The following is a 19,748-nucleotide window of genomic DNA, read 5'->3' as shown; positions in this document are numbered from 1 at the left end:
TACATTGCTGTAACTGTCATTTATAATGACTGTGATAGGACTCAATACTAGGGAACCAGTGCCCTCACCCGCCGGGCACTTAGTGTCTCTCTGAACCTTTGCGCCCTTTGCTGGATTTGTCTCTGGCCGAGACATTATCTAGTTAAAGGGACATTTAACTAGAAACATTATTGCAGGGATGGGGAAACCTTCGGCCCTCCAGCTGTTGCGGAACTACACATCCCAGCATGCCTTGTTACAGTTTTGCTATGTAGCCATGCTACAGCTGTTGCAGGGCATGCTGGGTTGTGTGCAAGGGTGCTCTCCTGTTAGATGTGATCTATCTATATACACATTTTATGAACAGTAAAATGCGTCCATTGCCAAGCCTGCCAATCCAGGTACAGGTCGGCCATGTTTCGTGTTGCAGCTACTGCGTGTGATGTCACACAGCCACTGCGTCCCTCCCCGCGCCCGGTCTGGATATGCCTATGTTGCCAGACCACTCCCCCAAAATGCCTATAAGTTGCTACCACAATGGTCCATCGCTGCCACTCCTTACTGTCTTTTGCCATTCTATAGCTACTGCCGCCCCCTATAGCTACTTTAACTGTGGTCATGCATGTGCAGATCTCCAGAAGTCCCTGAATAGCGATTTTCTGAGATCTGCGTGGGAACCCTTCGCAAATAACTTTACAGACTATTCCACTCGATGTACACTTTACACGCCTACTGATGGACCCACCGTCTGTGGCAGCACAGTGACGTGGGCAGCAGAGCTGTCTAATTCTGACCGTAACGATCTATATCTCCGGCGTACTGCAGCCCTCACACATATGCCAGCTAATGATTGCTGTGTCTGGAGCAGACGGATGGGCCACCCAGATATCAGAGTGAGGGGGACACCTCACGTCGCCTAGATGTTCTCTCAGCGCTGTGACAGAAAGTGGGAAAATGCAGAAAGCTGCGAAACACGACATGTATTTATAATTCTGATATATCAGCTTTCTGAAGCTTAGATGCCAGGAGCTGCGCTGTGTATAAATACAAATCCCCTTATACATATTGGCACAGAGAGTGTACATCTGTTTACTAAGCAGGACAGCAATAACATATGTGTGCACCAGACCGTTCTTTGTAGGGCAAGGGGAGCTGGACTATACTGACAGGGATGACTTTATTAAATAAAGGACATTCCAGAGAGGTCAGGTCTCCCTCTACAGGTGGTGCAGGAATCGGGAGAATTGACCGATTTTAGGTTATGAGGGAATACAGCTCGGAAAGTGTCACCTAAGTGGAGCTAAGGGGTAACTCAAATAGTATTCATGTTTTTTGGGCATTAGATAGCGATCCTCATCATTAATAGCCTGTGTCTGTGAGGAAGGGAAGGCAGGCAGCCAGCAACTGGAGGCATGGACCTTCATTAAGAAGGGAAGGCATGGCAGATGGTTACTAGAGAATGGCACTTCCGTGGGGAAGGGAAGGCAGCCAGTTACTGGAGGCATGGACCTCCGTCAGGAAGGGAAGGCAGGCAGCCAGTTACTGGAGACATGGACCTCCTTGAGGAAGGGAAGGCAGGCAGACAGTTACTGAAGACATGGACCTCTGTGGGGAAGGGAAGGCAGGCAGCCTGTTACTGGAGACATGAACCTCCGTAAGGAAGGGAAGGCAGGCAACCAGTTACTGGAGATATGGACCTCCTTGAGGAAGGGAAGGCAGGCAGACAGTTAGTGAAGACATGGACCTCTGTGGGGAAGGGAAGGCAGGCAGACAGTTACTGGAGACATGGACCTCCGTGAGGAAGGGAAGGCATGGCAGATGGTTACTAGAGAATGGAACTTCCGTGAAGAAGGGAAGGCAGCTAGCCAGTTACTGGAAAATGGAACCTCTGTGAGGAAGGGAAGGCATGGTACCTGGTTACTGGAGACATGGACCTCCATGAGGAAGGGAAGGCAGGCAGCCTGTTACTGGAGACATGGACCTCTGTGAGGAAGGGAAGGCAGGCAGCCTGTTACTGGAGACATTGACCCTCTGTGAGGAAGGGAAGGGAAGGAAGGCAGCCTGTTACTGGAGACATGGACATCTGTGAGGAAGTGAAATCAGGCAGTCAGTTACTGGAGACATGGACCTATGTGAGGAAGGTAAAGCAGGCAGTCAGTTACTGGAGACATGGACCTCTGCGAGGAAGGGAAGGCAGGCAGTCAGTTACTGGAGACATGGACCTATGTGAGGAAGGGAAGGCAGGCAGCCTGTTACTGGAGACATGGACCTATGTGAGGAAGGTAAAGCAGGCAGTCAGTTACTGGAGACATGGACCTATGTGAGGAAGGGAAGGCAGCCAGCCTGTTACTGGAGACATGGACCTATGTGAGGAAGGTAAAGCAGGCAGTCAGTTACTGGAGACATGGACCTCTGTGAGGAAGGGAAAGCAGGCAGTCAGTTACTGGAGACATGGACCTCTGTGAGGAAGGGAAAGCAGGCAGTCAGTTACTGGAGACATGGACCTATGTAAAGAAGAGAAGGCAGGCAGCCAGTTACTGGAGACATGGACCTATGTGAAGAAGGGAAGGCAGGCAGCCAGTTACTGGAGACATGGACCTATGTGAAGAAGAGAAGGCAGGCAGCCAGTTACTGGAGACATGGACCTATGTGAAGAAGGGAAGGCAGGCAGCCAGTTACTGGAGACATGGACCTATGTGAAGAAGAGAAGGCAGGCAGCCAGTTACTGGATTCGGAATGGGATCATTCGTCAGTCTGCATTTAGGTCTACAGTCATTAGGTCAACCCCACTAGGTCGACTGGAAGGAAGGTCGACCTGACTTAAGGTCGACATGGGCCAAGGTCGACATGACTTAAGGTCGAATTTGAATAAAGGTCGACATGAGGAAGGTCGACTGGTCATAAGGTCGACATGGGTTTTTCACTGTTTTTTATCCGAATGTCGACACAGTTGGCAATGAGAATCGGACCCTCGCATCGCACGCTTCGCTCGCAATGCTTCGGGCACGGTGCCTCGCTGCGCTCGGCACACTATTTTATTCTCCCACCACGCCCTAGTGGATGGTAGGGCATGAAATACCGCCTGTCGGCACATGTCGGCTCAAAAAACAGTGAAAAACCCATGTCGACCGTATGACCAGTCGACCTTCCTCATGTCGACCTTTATGCAAATTCGACCTTAAGTCATGTCGACCTTGGCCCATGTCGACCTTAAGTCAGGTCGACCTTCCTGCCAGTCGACCTAGTGGGGTCGACCTAATGACTGTAGACCTAAGTTCATTCTAATAGATGACCGCATCCCCTGGAGACATGGACCTATGTGAAGAAGAGAAGGCAGGCAGCCAGTTACTGGAGACATGGACCTATGTGAAGAAGAGAAGGCAGGCAGCCAGTTACTGGAGACATGGACCTATGTGAAGAAGGGAAGGCAGGCAGTCAGTTACTGGAGACATGGACCTCTGTGAAGAAGAGAAGGCAGGCAGCCAGTTACTGGAGACATGGACCTATGTGAAGAAGGGAAGGCAGGCAGCCTGTTACTGGAGACATGGACCTATGTGAGGAAGGGAAGGCAGGCAGCCAGTTACTGGAGACATGGACCTATGTGAGGAAGGGAAAGCAGGCAGCCAGTTACTGGAGACATGAACATATGTGAAGAAGGGAAGGCAGGCAGCCTGTTACTGGAGACATGGACCTATGTGAGGAAGGGAAGGCAGGCAGCCTGTTACTGGAGACATGGACCTCTGTGATGAAGGGAAGGCAGGCAGCCTGTTACTGGAGACATGGACCTATGTGAGGAAGGGAAGGCAGGCAGCCTGTTACTGGAGACATGGACCTATGTGAAGAAGGGAAGGCAGGCAGCCAGTTACTGGAGACATGGACCTATGTGAAGAAGGGAAGGCAGGCAGCCTGTTACTGGAGACATGGACCTATGTGAGGAAGGGAAGGCAGGCAGCCAGTTACTGGAGACATGGACCTATGTGAGGAAGGGAAGGCAGGCAGCCAGTTACTGCATACACATAAATTCGCGCCACAGGTGAGATTGTTAATGATTTTTGCTGAACTCCTTGGCAGCTGATAAAGTGCATTCACACTGACCGATATTGTTAACATGAATGACGTCACCTGGGCCCCCACTCAGAACATAAAGTTGTTGACAATAAAGTCTACATGTGGTTGCATGTACAGACTATAAGAAGGGTCGTTAACAACTCATGGGAATGCGCATCGTTCATGATATAGTGTATATCATTAACAATTAAAGGCGCACAGATTGTACTACACACACCCGCCCCTGTATATAGAGCCATGTAAGTAAGACATATAACAATCTACCTTATGCTGCCATAGCTGCACAAGGTGAGCACCGACCATGTGGGCATCATATGTCAGCAGCTGTCAGACTTATTCAGGTCTGTCACCCCCAGCACATCTAGTGATTGTAATCCCGAGCTCCAGCCTGCAGGCAAACACTGATAGGAAAGCAGCAATTTGGTCTCCTGTTTGTTACTGATATAAAATGCTATATAATTATCTCTATAATGAGGTGCACTGAGCGCTGGGCTCCGGAAGGAGGGGGGCGGGGGGGCTCTTGTCTTGCAAGGGAAGGTGAAGTCGATGCACATTTCAGTTTTGTTATCTTTCTACAATTGCAGCCTTTTTTACACCCTTATAAATGCCTCATCTTTATATGATAGACAAATACATGTATGACATGAATACGCATCATTAGCCCGAGCCACGTCAGCCGCGATCTCCCTTTAGGCAGCTGCATCAGTGTGGTCACTTGTGGGACTGCGGCGCTAATACATTCATTACCAGGTCTTCGTTGGGGGGAGGGGGGGGGGGGGCAACTTTAGAGGGACTGACTTGTTTCAGAGTCATCGTGTACATGTATGTAGTCACCTTTGAGCGGTAAAGTGCGCCGAGCACAGTGGAATGGCGAGAGGAGCCACCCATGCAAGGGGACGGGTACACTAATTTGTCAACATGATGGAATCTACAAACAGCCCCCAAAAAATTAAAGACTTGTTGACATTTTCACGTGTCAACCATTTGCTTGTGTTGACCTTTTGTCGAAGATGCCATTTTGGTGTCATCCTGGACACTGTCGGCCCATCATACCATAACCACTGTATGAATCAGAATCAGCTTTATTGGCCAGGTATATTTGAATATACTAGGAATTTGATGTGGATTGTGTGCAACAGCCGGATAGGTAACCGTTCAACAGTGACAGTACGGCTGCAGATTCAGAGGATAGAAATATGCAGAGGGAATACGGTCATTAGGTCGACAAGCATTGGGTCGACATCATTAGGTTGATATGGGTCTAGGTCGACAGGCCATTAGGTCGACACAAGCATTAGGTCGACATGGGCAAGATCAAACAGTCAAAAGTTTTACAAGGGGTTTTTCACAGTTTTTTTGAGCTGACATGTGCCGACAGGCGGTATTTCATGCCCTACCATCCACTAGGGCATGGTGGGAAAAAAATAGTGTGCCCGAAGCATGGCGATCACACGCGGTGCTACTTTTAGTGTCCATGTCAACTGTGTCGACATTCGGGTAAAAAAAACCTGTGAAAAACCCAGTGTCGACCTTGACCTTGTTGACCAAATGCTTGTGTCAACCTAATTACATGTTGACCTTTCTGCATGTCGACCTAATGTGTTGACCCAATGCTTGTTGACCAACTTCTTGTAGACCTTATGATCCATACCCAGGCAGTTGGGGGTTTATTTACTAAGATGGAAGTTTTATTGAATATGAGATGTTGCCCATAGCAACCAATCAGCTTCTACTTATTTATTTAGCACCTTCTAGATAAGAGAGAGAGAATCTGATTGGTTGCTATGGGCAACATCCCATCTTCAATAGAACTCCCATCTTAGTACAGTAAATGTTCCTCTTAGATTTGGGAGGTGAGTGTCCAGGTATAGGTTGACTTGTCGACAGTAAAAAGATCCACCACTATCGGTGGACGGGCCAAAGGTCAGCACACCAAAAAGGTCGACATGCATTTAGTGGGTACAAAGGTTGACATGGAAAAGGTTGACATGAGTTTTTTTAATTTTGGGTGACAAATGTCGACATGGACATAGTATAAGTGTATAGGTTGACTTGTCGACAGTAAAAAGATCCACCACTATCGGTGGACGGGCCAAAGGTCAGCACACCAAAAAGGTCGACATGCATTTAGTGGGTACAAAGGTTGACATGGAAAAGGTTGACATGAGTTTTTTTAATTTTGGGTGACAAATGTCGACATGGACATAGTATAAGTGTATTGCACAGTGCTTTGCTGCGATTGGCTATTGTAGTCCCCCTCCATGTCCATTGGGATGGTAGAGTTTTAAAAACTCCTTTTGTTGAAAAAAAAAAACCTCATGAAAAGCTCATGTTCACCTTTTCAATGTCGACCTTTTTGCCTATGCAGACCTAATGCATGTCAACATTTTGGTGTCAACCTTTGACGTGTCGACCATACAACAGCATTCCGTGTGTCCAATGTAACTTCGTCTCAATTGTAGCATGCAAGTATAAAGCTGTCCAGCATTTCTGGGCTCCATGCAAAAGCGACTGGTATTTACCCTGCATAGAAAAATTATATTCTTAGAGATGATCCCCTTATGGTGCAAGATGGTTCCTTTCAATATGCTCTTGTACAATCACCAAATGCACAAAAATATCAGCCAGTGCTGTAGTCAATATCCGGGGCCACTCGCAGGAACTCAGCTGGATAAATCATTGAGCCAGGGGGCGCCCGGGAATGTCTTGTGCACTGATTAATGCAGCTGCGCTCAGGTTATTTCAGATCTCTGCCCCGGAGAACTAGTGCTACACCATACACACACACTACAGCGGGGATACACAAAGTGGGAGCAGGCACGTACTCTTCCAATCCATGCCTGCCTTTATTTACAAGGTGATACTGAGATATGTCATCTGCCGCTCCGATCACTGCGCGCTGCGCTGGCAACAGCCTCTGTCTGCTGTGATAAACTTTACTGCAATGGATGAATTTCAGTGTCCGCAGCCCATCAGAAAATCCCCGGTTATAAGGCCAAAAAGACAGCATGGAGAAATCCAAACAGATGATACGGAGCCTTCTCTTGGCTCGGACTGGCAGAGTCCATGGGTCATTTCCCCAGTACCCATAAATAAGGGCATCGTTTCCAGCCGGATGGATCACACGCACAACATCCAAGGTGACAGACGGGCGCTCCTCGGCATATATGCCAAAGCCCAACCTGACTAGTAGTTCGGTCTCTCTTTTTTTTGTTTTGTGCAGTGATTAAACCCAGCCACATTTTCTGCAGTCGTCTGGCATAGCGACAGACACGAGGGCCAAGGGCCCGGGCATAACGCTAACAGCATGGCCAGAACTGCCGTAGTTTATCTCTATATAAATACTCCCTCCAGGCCCTGGGGCACAAATCCTGGCTCACTGTTCTAGGACATAAAAGGGGGGGCGATGTGATTGAAGATCAGGGATACATATTTTACAACTTTTTTTTCCCCTCCTAATGAAATGATGAGGTTTTTAGTATTTATGGTGCCATCTTGTTTTATGGCGATCACCGGCGGGCGGCAGGGGTGGTTATGATCACGCAGCATTGGAATTTACTGGTTATAATTAACACTGATGTTTGCGAAGCGTGCAGGGCTCTGGCTGTAGCTCCGCTGGGCCAGGTTGGCTCGTGCTACTGTTCATCAGGGTTCTCGCATACAAAAATTCATGTCTGAGGGTTGGGAAAGAAAGTTATGTGGAAGAAGGACAAAAAGATGAAACATTGTAGCTGGCAGTGAAGGCAGAGACAGTTGTCCAGGAAGGATGTACAGGGCCTCTGTGTCATACAGTATTTCCAAGGTGCAGAGAGATAGATGGTGCCTGGATTAATACCAAGTACATACGAGAGGACTCTCCTATATGGACGTAGCTTCCTCATAGGGGACTATGTAAAAACCGGACCCGGACTACACTCCGGACCGCCGGACAGGACAGCAAAATCTGCAGTCCGGAGCTTGTAGGGTCCAGTCCGGGGGGTGTCTTGTCCGGGGGGTCCCTGTGATAGCTATCACCAGGGACATGGGGAAGGGGTGATTACAGCCCGGACCATACAGGGAGGCTTTATTCTACCCCCTCCTCCTCTACCTGGTGACAGGTGTGACAGACAGCCCCCCCCCCCCCGGACAGGACACCCCCGGACAGGACACCCCCCGGACCGGAGGCTACAGTTTGCAGAGTCCGGTCCGGCGGTCCGGGGGTTTTGTCCTGGTCCGGTTTTCACCCATACCCTCCTCATAGTGAGTGTGTGGTAGGGGATCTAGGCCATAATCTACAATGCGGCAGGGACTGATGGGATCGACTGAGTATATATTAGATACTGCTGGAGATGCATGATAACGTACCGGGTTAATAACAGCAATGCACTGCAGGGAATACACCATAGTCCTGTGCAGTATAAGGTAACATACAGTATGTGCTCAGCCCTAGAGGAGGAGGTGCTGCCCCCCCCCCCCCCCAATGGGGTTCCCCTGTAATACTGTTGGCCGGCCTGGCCCTGGGGGTATTGCAGGAGAACACTGCTTGTGATGTGATTCGGGTGGCCAATCCCAGGATCCTAGGATTTAGACCCCGAATTGCCCGGATTAAATTTTGGGATTATGCCGGGCAGCATCTGACGTTCGCTCACGACTGCTCCTGTCCCGCCTGTGTGGCTCTCTCAAATCCCGGGATTGAAAAAATGCCCCAAGATTGGCATCCCTAGATGGGATCGTGCCCAGTAACATCTCCCCAACACTGAAATGGGCCCTCACAGAGGCGTAACTAGATATCCATAGGCCCCATTGCAAAAGTTTGGAAGGGCCCCCTATTTAGCAACTGATGGTGATAAATATATATAAAACATATTAGTTAAACAGCAAAGATGGGGCCCCTGCAGCTCTGGGCCCCATAGCAGCTGCCCCCCTTGCACCAATGGTAGTTACGCCCTTGGGCCCTCCCGACACCCGCATCGGTCTCCACGACGCCCTTACTGATCTGACCCCGTTAAAGATCTCTGACCTTCCAATTTCTGACACCCTGATCTGATACCCCTTCTGATCGCTGACATCCTTACTGGTCTCTGCCCCCCTTCCCTTACTGATCTGACACCCCGAATGATCTCTGATTTCCTCCCCTGGCCCTTACTGACCCCCATATTACTGATCTTTTCCTCCCTTAGTAGTTACTGAGCTCTGCCCTCTCTCTCCCCCATATTACTGATCTCTGCCTCCTTACTGATAGGGGATCTATGTGCTGTATATGATGGGGGCAGGGGTAGAAGCAGGGAGCCACGGGAGATGGTGACAGCCCCATTGCTAGTGCACAACTTCTTAAGCAGCCAGAGAGGGGCACTCTCCCAGCTGCAAAGCCCCCGGCTGCGCGTCCTCCTAGTGATGGGTAGTTCGTGAATGATTAGTTCAAAATGAACTAATCTTCAAAGTGAACTAAATCGTTCAGATCACTGCTCTGGCAAAGATTAGTTCATTTAGTTCACCAGGAAGTAAAGCAAGTGGGAAGTGTAACACACAGACAGACAGAGCCCAGCAGCTCCATAAGGCTCATTTACTGGATCTTTACTTCCTGAATCTAAAGTTAAAAGTACAACAAAGCCCAGCAAATACAGATCTAATAAAATATAAATATGCACTGCCTAGCCATAGTTGTGTGGTGTGTCTGTGAGGGAGAATGTGTGCTCATGCTGCTCACCTTTATGTGATAATATCATTATATGATTAGTTCAGATGTCCAAACACTTGCTGCTGCTTCTGGTACAGGGTCCTGAGCATACTGCTGTAGTAAATCTGCTGCTGGGACCTGTGTAGGAGCTTCTGCAGCAGCCATGTTATCAGCTCTCATGCAATACACAGGAGGCAGTACATGTTAGCTGCCAAAGATGGCAGTGCTGAGCTCACACATGGTCTGGACTCTGCGGATCCAAATGAACTACATTGTCCTGATGACTCATGAGTCCTGCAAATAGTTCAGTAGTTCAATTAGTTCACTGATCATACAGATCCCTGAACTAATCTCTGACTATACACCATAATGAGACTGTACAGTACCTGTGAGCTACCATGTGTGGCACTGCTGTGCTCAGGCATATGTATTGTGTGTATGCAGCCACAGACACAGTGCTGGCTGCTGCTTGTTATACAGTATACTGTAGTAGCTCTGTTTACTCCACATTACAGTCAGAGATGGATATGTATGAACCTTCATGATGCATACAGTGGAGCAGTTGCCCCTAGCAACCAATCAGCAACTGGTTACTTTGCAAAGTCTCTACTTTATCTCTCTCTAAGGTCAGCTAAATTGGGGCAAGGGGACATGTTTTTTTTTTTCTATTTACTGTATTTTAAAAGCAGAAAAAAATTGACTTATTAAATTACTCTGAATTTGGGTAAAATAATAACCACAATGGGATTAATATTGCAGAGCTAAACAAAGCATGTCACTAGAAGGGTGCTGTATAACTTATTGCTTTTCTAAACTAGAAAATAATCTGATTTATTAAACATACAGTATATGATCATTCTAACAAGACTATAACTCCTACAATGAGCTAGTATTACAAATGCCTGCTCTGTGTGTCATAATCTAGTCTAGCTCATCTAGATCCATGCACTCCTCCCAGTCTCTGAGTCAGTGATGGAATAATGAACTAAATGAACTAGATGAACTAATCTTCTGATCTAATCTTTTGGGTGAACTAGATCATAATGAACTAGTCACCAAAACGAACTAGATTTCCCATCACTACGTCCTCCTCCAGACAGAACTATGGCGATGACTTCGGCTGATGAAGGGTTAATAATGAGATTCCGGAGCGGGCTGCTGAGCTTAACCCGTGCACTCCCGGAGCGCATCACTGATGTCACCCGCAGCCGGGAGGGGAGCAGAAACGGAATCCAGGACCCTGCCTCCCCCTCCCCGGCTGCACTGTCCTCCAGTCCCCGGCTGCACTGTCCCTCTCCCCCAGACCCCGGATGCACTGTTCTCCCAGTCCTGACCTCCCTCTCCCCGGCTGCACGGTCCCTTAGTCCCCCTGGCCACACTGTCACCCAGTCCCCGCTCAGTGCGAGCCTCCAGCAGCCAGAACCAGCACGGACCACAGTGGGTTAATGCAGGAGGCTTGCTCCCAGCGCTGATTGGCTGCTAGAGATGTGCTATTTGCATGGTCACGCCCCCAGCCAGCCTGGCATCCTGAACGCACCTGAAGAGCTGAGCAGTGAGAGTGTGCGGCACCTGAAGGAGAGGAGCCGGCAGCGGCAGCGGCAGCAGGGCGTGCGGGCACCTGGCCGGGAGCGGCAGCGGGGCGTGCGGGCGGGCACCTGGCCGGGAGAGGAGCGTCGGGCACCTGGCCGGGAGCAGCAGCAGCAGCAAAGGGGTGTGCGGGCACCTGCCGGGGAGAGGAGCCACGAGCAGCAGCGGGCACCTGGCCGGGAGCCGGTGCAAGGGAGCAACGGCAGCAGGATGGCGGGCAGCGGCTAGCTTCTCCGCACGGGGAGCGGGTGAGGATGAGCCCCGGGCGGGTCGCGCTGCGCTGATACGATGCCCGGTTCGGGCTACGGCTCTCCCTGGCTCTGGTCCCTGCTGTGGGGCTGTGTACTGGCGGGGACTTCCTCCGGGACCCAACTGTCCCACTCCACGCACCAACTCCACTTCCACGCGGGGAGGCATCACCCGGCGCCCGTCTCAATCTACCGGAGCCCCGGAGCCCTGCGCGGCGGACACGGTGAGTCCCCGGGACTATTGTTTTGGGGAGATATGTATATTTGGGAGGTATATGTGACACTTGGGGAACTATAGGTTCAAGGAGTTGGGATGTATAGATCTGTAGGTGCTGCTGTGTGTATAGGTGACATCAGGGATCTGTAGGTGCTGCTGTGTGTATAGGTGACATCAGGGATCTGTAGGTGCTGCTGTGTGTATAGGTGACATCAGGGATCTGTAGGTGCTGCTGTGTGTGTATAGGTGACATCAGGGATCTGCAGGTGCTGCTGTGTGTGTATAGGTGACATCAGGGATCTGCAGGTGCTGCTGTGTGTGTATAGGTGACATCAGGGATCTGTAGGTGCTGCTGTGTGTGTATAGGTGACATCAGGGATCTGTAGGTGCTGCTGTGTGTGTATAGGTGACATCAGGGATCTGTAGGTGCTGCTGTGTGTGTATAGGTGACATCAGGGATCTGTAGGTGCTGCTGTGTGTGTATAGGTGACATCAGGGATCTGTAGGTGCTGCTGTGTGTGTATAGGTGACATCAGGGATCTGCAGGTGCTGCTGTGTGTGTATAGGTGACATCAGGGATCTGCAGGTGCTGCTGTGTGTGTATAGGTGACATCAGGGATCTGTAGGTGCTGCTGTGTGTGTATAGGTGACATCAGGGATCTGCAGGTGCTGCTGTGTGTATAGGTGACATCAGGGATCTGTAGATGCAGAGAGCTGGGGGTATAGGTGACATCAGGGATCTGTAGATGCAGGGAGCTGGGTGTATATTGGTGACATCAGGGATCTGTAGGGGAGCTGGGTGTACAGGTGATATTAGGGATCTGTAGATGCAGGGAGCTGGATGTATAGGTGACATCAGGGATCTGTAGGTAAAAGGAGATGTGTGTGTATAGGTGACACTAGGAATTTAAAGGTGCATGCAGCAGGGGTGTATAGCGAGGATCAGATCTGTAGGTGTGGGGAGCCAGGGTATATAGAGAGGATGAGATCTATAGGTATTATAAGCATATACATAGGAAGAGATCGATAAGTTTGGGGCTGTGATGTACAGGTAGATGAAGGTGTATGGGCAGTCTGGGTACGTGGGAGAAGGGCTATAGGTACGGGCAGTCGGGGTACGTGGGAGAAGGGCTATAGGTACGGGCAGTCGGGGTACGTGGGAGAAGGGCTATAGATATGGAGTACTGGTGGAGTATATGGCGGGGACTTGGTGTGTAGGTGAGTGACTGTATACTGTGCACAGTCTCCCCCTATATATACTGGAGGTGCTGTGCCTGCAGCGGATGCCCATCAGATTGGAGTTTCTGTTCCTTATGTTGCAGTATCCCATAGGAAATGGTCATTGTGTTCTGTATGTCTCCATAACTGCGGCTACAGCGCCATTAGGAGGATATCTGCCCCCTGCCCAGTTTCTGAACCCTCTTTCTAGCTTATGGGACGCAGGTGTGCCACACTGGTGTTACTGAGGTGATAGGTGCCCCTTCTGCGGCTATAGGTACATTCCCTTATGTAGTGTACACACCAGAACTATCATGATCGTGAGCGATCATACGATGGTCACACGATCTGTTGGCGCACACTATCTGCAATCCCATCATGATCTGTACCCAGTTGAAGGAGTCATTTTCAATTCCTGACTGCAGCAGGTGGGATCTACAAAATGACCAATGGGGACGCACATCGGATCGGAATCGGATCTAAAACATGCCCAATTTACATACAATCGGTCGAGATTGTATTGAAATTGGGGGAATTGAGGCCAAATCGTTCTGGTGCACTCTGAAGGGAGCCGGGGAGCTGAACGGTCTCGTGGGTCTTTTATCAGATTTTAGTCCCGATTCACATTTTTAACTAACGCTCTCCCACGTCTGGAACCAATGGGGTAAATATCAGATTATCCCTTTATCCGACATCACCTCACATCTGCAGGTGCGGCTCACACGTTGTATATGTGACGCGTTCTGGTAATTGGTTATATAGTGACTACTGCAGTAGGTGGGGGGTGGGTTTTGTCGCTGTGACACCTGCACTTTCGTCAGCACCTGATGGATGGGGTGCAGTATTCTGGGTGACCAGTGACTATACTGTGTGTGTGTGTGTGGCTCCACACACTATAGTGTCACAGCAGTGGTCGGCAATCTGTATGGTTTGTGGAAGTGAGCAGTATGTACCTGGCGGTGCCAATGACATGCATTTGGTTATGCCAGTGCTGTTGACTATTTGCCTTTGGACGCCTGACTGTATGCAGCACATCCTGCCTCCACTAACACCAGGCATATTCCGGATTGGAGTTCATGGTGGCGGAATGGGAAGTGATGGGGGATCTGGGGTGGATCGTACAGTAATTATTTCCAGTGGCTGCACCTTCTGTGTCCTACCAGTGGTGTTGGTGGCGGCTTTGTGACCGTACGGGGCAGGTATGAGGAGGACATTAATGAATATCGTTATAGCAATGTCCTATGGTCCCCCACCGCCCACCAATATTCCAATGTTTCCTTTGTCCACTGGTAACATCTGGATTGGACGCTGGATCACAGGACTCACGTCTGGGTGCTGATGCGCTTTATCACCTGGCGCACATTAATACATAGTACATTATAAGATACGCTTCAGTCATAATACATAGCATTTGCAGTGCTGGTATTCGTACTAGTACCGTGTGTGTGTGTGGGGGGGGGGGGGTATGCAGCAAAGAGGGGGCATGACCCCTGTAGCAAGGGGGGCATTGTGTCAGTATGTGGGTGCAATGCCCCCAGCTGTAGAGTGTTCTGTTGTTGGTAAATGCCAGTGCAGATATGTACAGTAACTTGCATGTTGCCAATGGCTGATGGGTTCTACCCCGGGATGCAGCTGCCCCAATCTCCGGAGTCTATGAATATAAATGAAGGGAACAGCCGCTGATGACACAGTGAGCTGCGAATAAGTACGGGGCGATTTCTCTGGGAATAGTGTATTCTCTCCCCCCTCCTGCTCTGAGGAATCCTTGGCCCCTACACCATGCTGGGCACTTGTGTGCAGTATAATGTGGCATTAAAATGCAAAGGGAACTGAGATTTGGGGGGGGTGAGCAGCTGATATAACGGCGGTTCGTCACCCAGCTATACACCACTCTGCCGGACACACGCTTCCCGCCAGTGGGACAATTGGCAGATAATTGCACATTCTATACATCTCATTAGTTCGTGGTTCCTTTGCTCAGATCGTCTGTATTTCCGATTTCACGGTTTCACGGTTCATAGTGTTCCCGGGATAGCTGTGAAAGGGTTAAGGGGTCAGTCGCCTCCCGTCCCTCTAAGTGGTATTTATTCCCATTATAACGTTGACGGCGTCATCCCTGTAATCAAATGTGAAGATATTTTCTGCATATTTTAACGTTTTGTCAGGGGGGTGTTTTCTCCTGATTCTCCATAATATGCGCCTGTGATGTGATTGGACGAGGGTCTTTCTGGGGTGTGAGGCTCGGAACACCACCTAATCCTTGTGGACGTAGCAGCGCCTCTTGGCGATCCCCAGTCTGTGAGATGCCCACTGTCAGCGCCTGTGCGCAGTAATACAGGGGCAGATTTATTAATCTTGGAGAAGAGATAAACTGGAGATAAAGCGGAGAAAAGGTAAAAGGAGATAAAGCACCAGCCAATCAACTCCCAACTGTCTTTTTCAAACACAGCTGATTGGCTGTGCTTTATCTCCTTTTACCTTTTCTCCGCTTTATCTCCAGATTATCTCTTCTCCAAGCTTAATAAATCTGCCCCCCAGATCGGCCATACTTAGATGCCATCATCGGTTACGCCATTGCAATCGGCACCAGCTCTATGGCACATGCATACGATGGCGGTTGAGTGTCTGTGCGCAGCCACCATCACTGCCACTCCTGCGACAATGCCGTATAGCACCTGTAAGACCACCTCTGTCTGCTCACGACACTTTTTATAAGAAAAGCGCATGGTTTCCCCCAGCACACCGAGTGATACAGTAACCAGATTTAAAGACCACATGATGATACAATTCAGAGATGTTGGTTACATATATTTGCAAATACATGGGTAAGCCCCCAAGCCATCATCAAGGCTTCTGAGTATTGGGGGTTCATTACTGTTGTCATTTTTTGTACATACAGATGGAGCCCCTCTCATTGTTGCTCGGCTCTCGCCAGAACGTCCCCGCTGGCAAGAGGGGCTCTATCAGACTGGGACGCGCGTGCGTCTCATGGGTAGGGGGGGAACAGTCGGTGGGTCCCCCAATAGGGACCACCAATACTCAAAGAAGCCTTGATCACAGCTTGGGCTTACCCATGTATTTGCAAATGTATCTCTGAATTCTATTATCATGCGTCCTTTAAATCTGGTTACTGGTATTCAGTGTGCTGGGGGAAACTACAAGGTACAGTATGTGCTTTTTCTTACTAGATTTTACCTTTCCCATTCAAGCACCTGAGTGATATCACTAAACTGATTGAGCATCTGCCAGTATATATCACTATTTATCACTACATCTGCCAGTATATATCACTATTTATCACTACATTTGTAATACATACAAGGGCAGATGTGTTAAGCCTGATAAAGTGGCCAGTTATAACTCGGCAGCCAATCAGCCCCTAACTGTCATTTTCAAACACAGCCTGTACCTTGTCAGCTAGGAGCTGATTGGCTGCTGCTTTATCACCTTCCACCTTATCACTTCACCAGGCTTAATAGATCTGCCCCCCCCCCCCCCCCCAAGTACCTGAAATTGCAACTGAGAATCTGTGTGGACACAGGCGGGACTCCCGTGCAGTGTGACAGGGATGCAATGCGCACTAGCAGGTAGACCGGCTGCATCCTCCTCTGCGTCAGGCCCTCTCCCTCACCATGTGGGTAATTACGCTTTCTCTGCATTGATGACCTCTCTGATCATGTTTAGCAGACAAATGTTCCAGTCTTGTGGTCTGGGGTACGCGCCGGCACCCACATGATGTTACACCCTCCTCTGCTCTCACAACACGGTGCATCCACAGAGTGCTGGACAGACGTGGCAATTACCCTTCTAGCATATATTATTAATGCCATTGTCCCTTATTGATAGGGTGAGTGCCGGGTGACCGCCTGCTCTTGCATAATGACCGTTATTAGGCTATTGTGTTATGTGCACAGTTGCGGAGACATCGCTGTATTCGGATGTCTGAGTGCTGTGTTCCTTTGTCCAGAGCTCTGGTCCTTCCTTCAGCCTCCCGGAGCATCTTATAATTATCTGCGTGTATTTATATCTAGTGACCGCTTGGGATAAAGTGGCTCTTAACCTGCAGGTGCTTTTTTAAATGTACTCTCTGTACGCGTCCTTTGGGAACGTTAAGTATGTGGTGTCATTTCGTGCTTTTCACTGAAACCTTTATATCATCCTGGCATAAATGTTTATTTTTTATTTATTTATTGCCCAGTGATTGCTGTGGGACTAGGATATGGGTAGGGGGTTCCTTTACAGGAATTGCAATCAAATGATTGTTCTATGCCATTGATCACCATGGAAACTCCACGGACCCACTCCGACTCAGATTGCCCAATGTGGTTTTACCCTGCTCTGCCGTAACCCAGATGTGTCCTCCCTACTGGTTGGCTATCGCTAGCATGCTCAGTCATCTCTGCAATTCCCCAGCCTATAGGGAAACCCCCAATCTCAGCTGGACTTTAAGCCCTTGGGATTGTATAACCTTTGTCTCCTCTGTCCGGAACCAGTTTCCATGGCCTTGTCTATTGGACCACCAAACCCTTCCTTTTGGCTTTACTCCAGGATAGAATCCTTCTGAGCTGGACAGCTGTTCATGCCCAAGTAGCCAGATGGCACCAGTAATGGGCTCGTATAACCACCTTAGTGTATATTGCGCCCACTATCTTCCTGGCTGCAGGAGCCCCTTGTGCTTTCACCCGGACACTTTCTTCTGAGAGATGAAGATACATCAGAATACTGTAATAATGGACTTTCCTACACATACCCAGGGCCAGGAGCAGATAAATGGGAGTCCCTGGTCACGCCAGGCTAATCTCATTTCTATATGAGAGCAGGATAGACCTGGGATTGCTGCTTAGCTGACCCTGTAGTATTCTTCTGGGCCATGACGTGAGCAGAGCTGTCATTGGAAAGTGCAACGTCACTCGAGCAGATGTATGAAGCAGTGATAAGGGAGGAGAAGTGATAAAGTGCCTGGTACTTTATCACCGGCCAATCAGCTCCTGACTGTTAAGTAACAGTCTGGGTTTAAAAAAGGACAGTTAAAAGATGATTGGCCAGTGATAAAGTACCAGGAACTTTATCAGGTACTTGTGTATTATAGAGGCGCCCCCGATGTCCATTGCGCAATGTTCTCATCGCATGCCATGCACCCGATGGCATGCGATGCGACGCGATTTTTGCCCCCTATGCGATGAAACATTGGATAAGCACCCTAAAGGGTGCTTTTAAGCACCCAAATGGATGCTTACAATGTTATATGCACCCCCACGCCAACCCCCCACTATAAACGTGAAACCGAAGCGTAGCGAGCCCGCGAGGGGCGGTGGTACGCGTCCTCCGACCTTTTCATACCCCCACTATCCAAGTCGACGTGGAGTTGAGTATAGAAAGTGTGGCGAGCGCAGCGAGCGTACGCGGATACCTTCACAGGTATCCGCGTCCCTTCGCGGGCTTCAGAGGTATCCGCGTCCCCTCGCGGGGCTCGCTGCGCTCGCAACGCTTCGGGTTCACGTTTATAGTGGGGGGGGGGGGTGGCGTGGGGATGCATTTAACATTGTATAAGCACCCATTAGGGTGCTTATACAATGTTGCATCGCATTGTATGACATTATACAATATCGCGCGATATCGCATCGCATACCATCGCATGCCGTATGGTATGCGATGCGATGGGCGCCACCAAAATACACAAGTACCCTTTATCACTTCTCTTCGCTTCATACATCTACTCGGTACGGTATCGAGTGATGTTTACAGGTGGAGAGGCCTTTGTTGCTGTCCCTTCAGCCACCAGGTGAAAGAAGAGGTTGGGTGATGGCGTTGGAGGCACAAGCCAGGGAAGCTGGTGTATTATATCACCTTATCAGTTGGTTGGCATTTATTGTGGTTTTGCGTCTTTTGTTAATCATTATACAGTATGAATTATCGGAGAGCATGTGTGTGTGTGTGTGTGCGCGTGTGTGTTCTCACTATTGGCCCCGCCAGTTATCTGTGTATGAGCGTCTTTTGCACACGCAAATAAATTCTGATTTCTTACTTTTCTTTGGACATTTTGTATTCGGGTTCTGCTTTGCGACCGATCACAAGAACTCGCTCCCTCATCTCCAGTCCCCATTTAGGAAGCTTTGCACATGTTGCGCCTTTTGCTTGTGAACGTCTGTTTATCCCGTTTACATAGATCAGTCAATAATAGAACACGATTATGCAAAGCAAACATTTTAATTGAACAAATAATACAATAAGGTAATTAGACGTGGACAAAAACTCCTAGAGCGACTTAAGGTCACGTGCGTAGGAATGAATGTCCCTTCCAACCTGAGAGAGGTGGCTGCACCGAACGGCTCATTGTCTGGCGGCAGATAAGGGGATTAGTCAGGGGCTTATTTGTTTCATGCCGGATTTAGCTAATACTGCGTTAGGAATGGGCTCCTAGTGGTCGGTGGTGAGGCTGCGCTGCTTTGCCAGGGGCTGAGCACAGGTTGCGTCGGATTCGGTGCCCCAGAATCTCGCCACCGCAGCAGGTGACCTCATCTCACTCCGTCTTCCTAAACGGAGTTGGCATCTCCAAATACCAGCGTATGGGGGCACCGGGCAGCTTTCTCTTCTCATCTTGCTCTGGAGGTTTTATAGATTCCTATGGTGGCAGCAGCTACAGCGCATTAAAGTCTGTATGATGCAGGACTGTAGCATTGTGAAGGCTCGATCTCTGCAGGGTTATGCGGCACGTTGTACCGGTCCCGACTGCCCACGTGATGCTTTGTGCAGGACGAAATCTCTCCTGTGGTTT

The 19,748-nt window shown here is 49.4% G+C and overlaps 1 protein-coding gene across 20 annotated transcripts in view; it reads left to right on the top strand.

Moving 5' to 3' along the window:
- Nucleotides 1-19,748, top strand: part of NRXN3 (neurexin 3) — a 289,777-nt gene that overhangs the window by 183,988 nt on the left and 86,041 nt on the right. For 2 of the 20 annotated variants that reach the window (XM_083166944.1, XM_083166941.1), the window contains exon 1: nt 11,251-11,762. The exons of 16 other annotated variants lie outside the window; for them this stretch is intronic. In XM_083166944.1, coding sequence (XP_083023070.1) covers nt 11,579-11,762 — 184 coding nt within the window. In that variant the 5' untranslated portion in view covers nt 11,251-11,578. Of the gene's footprint in view, nt 1-11,250; nt 11,763-19,748 lie in introns of those variants that run through there. 2 more of the 20 variants (XM_083166940.1, XM_083166943.1) reach the window with 2 other exon arrangements.

The sequence above is a fragment of the Crinia signifera genome, chromosome 12 (genome assembly GCF_055691185.1).
Source record: "Crinia signifera chromosome 12, ASM5569118v1, whole genome shotgun sequence".
Lineage (NCBI taxonomy): Eukaryota > Metazoa > Chordata > Amphibia > Anura > Myobatrachidae > Crinia > Crinia signifera.
The sequence above is the reverse complement of the archived record's forward strand: the minus strand, read 5'-3'. Positions and strand labels throughout refer to the sequence as shown.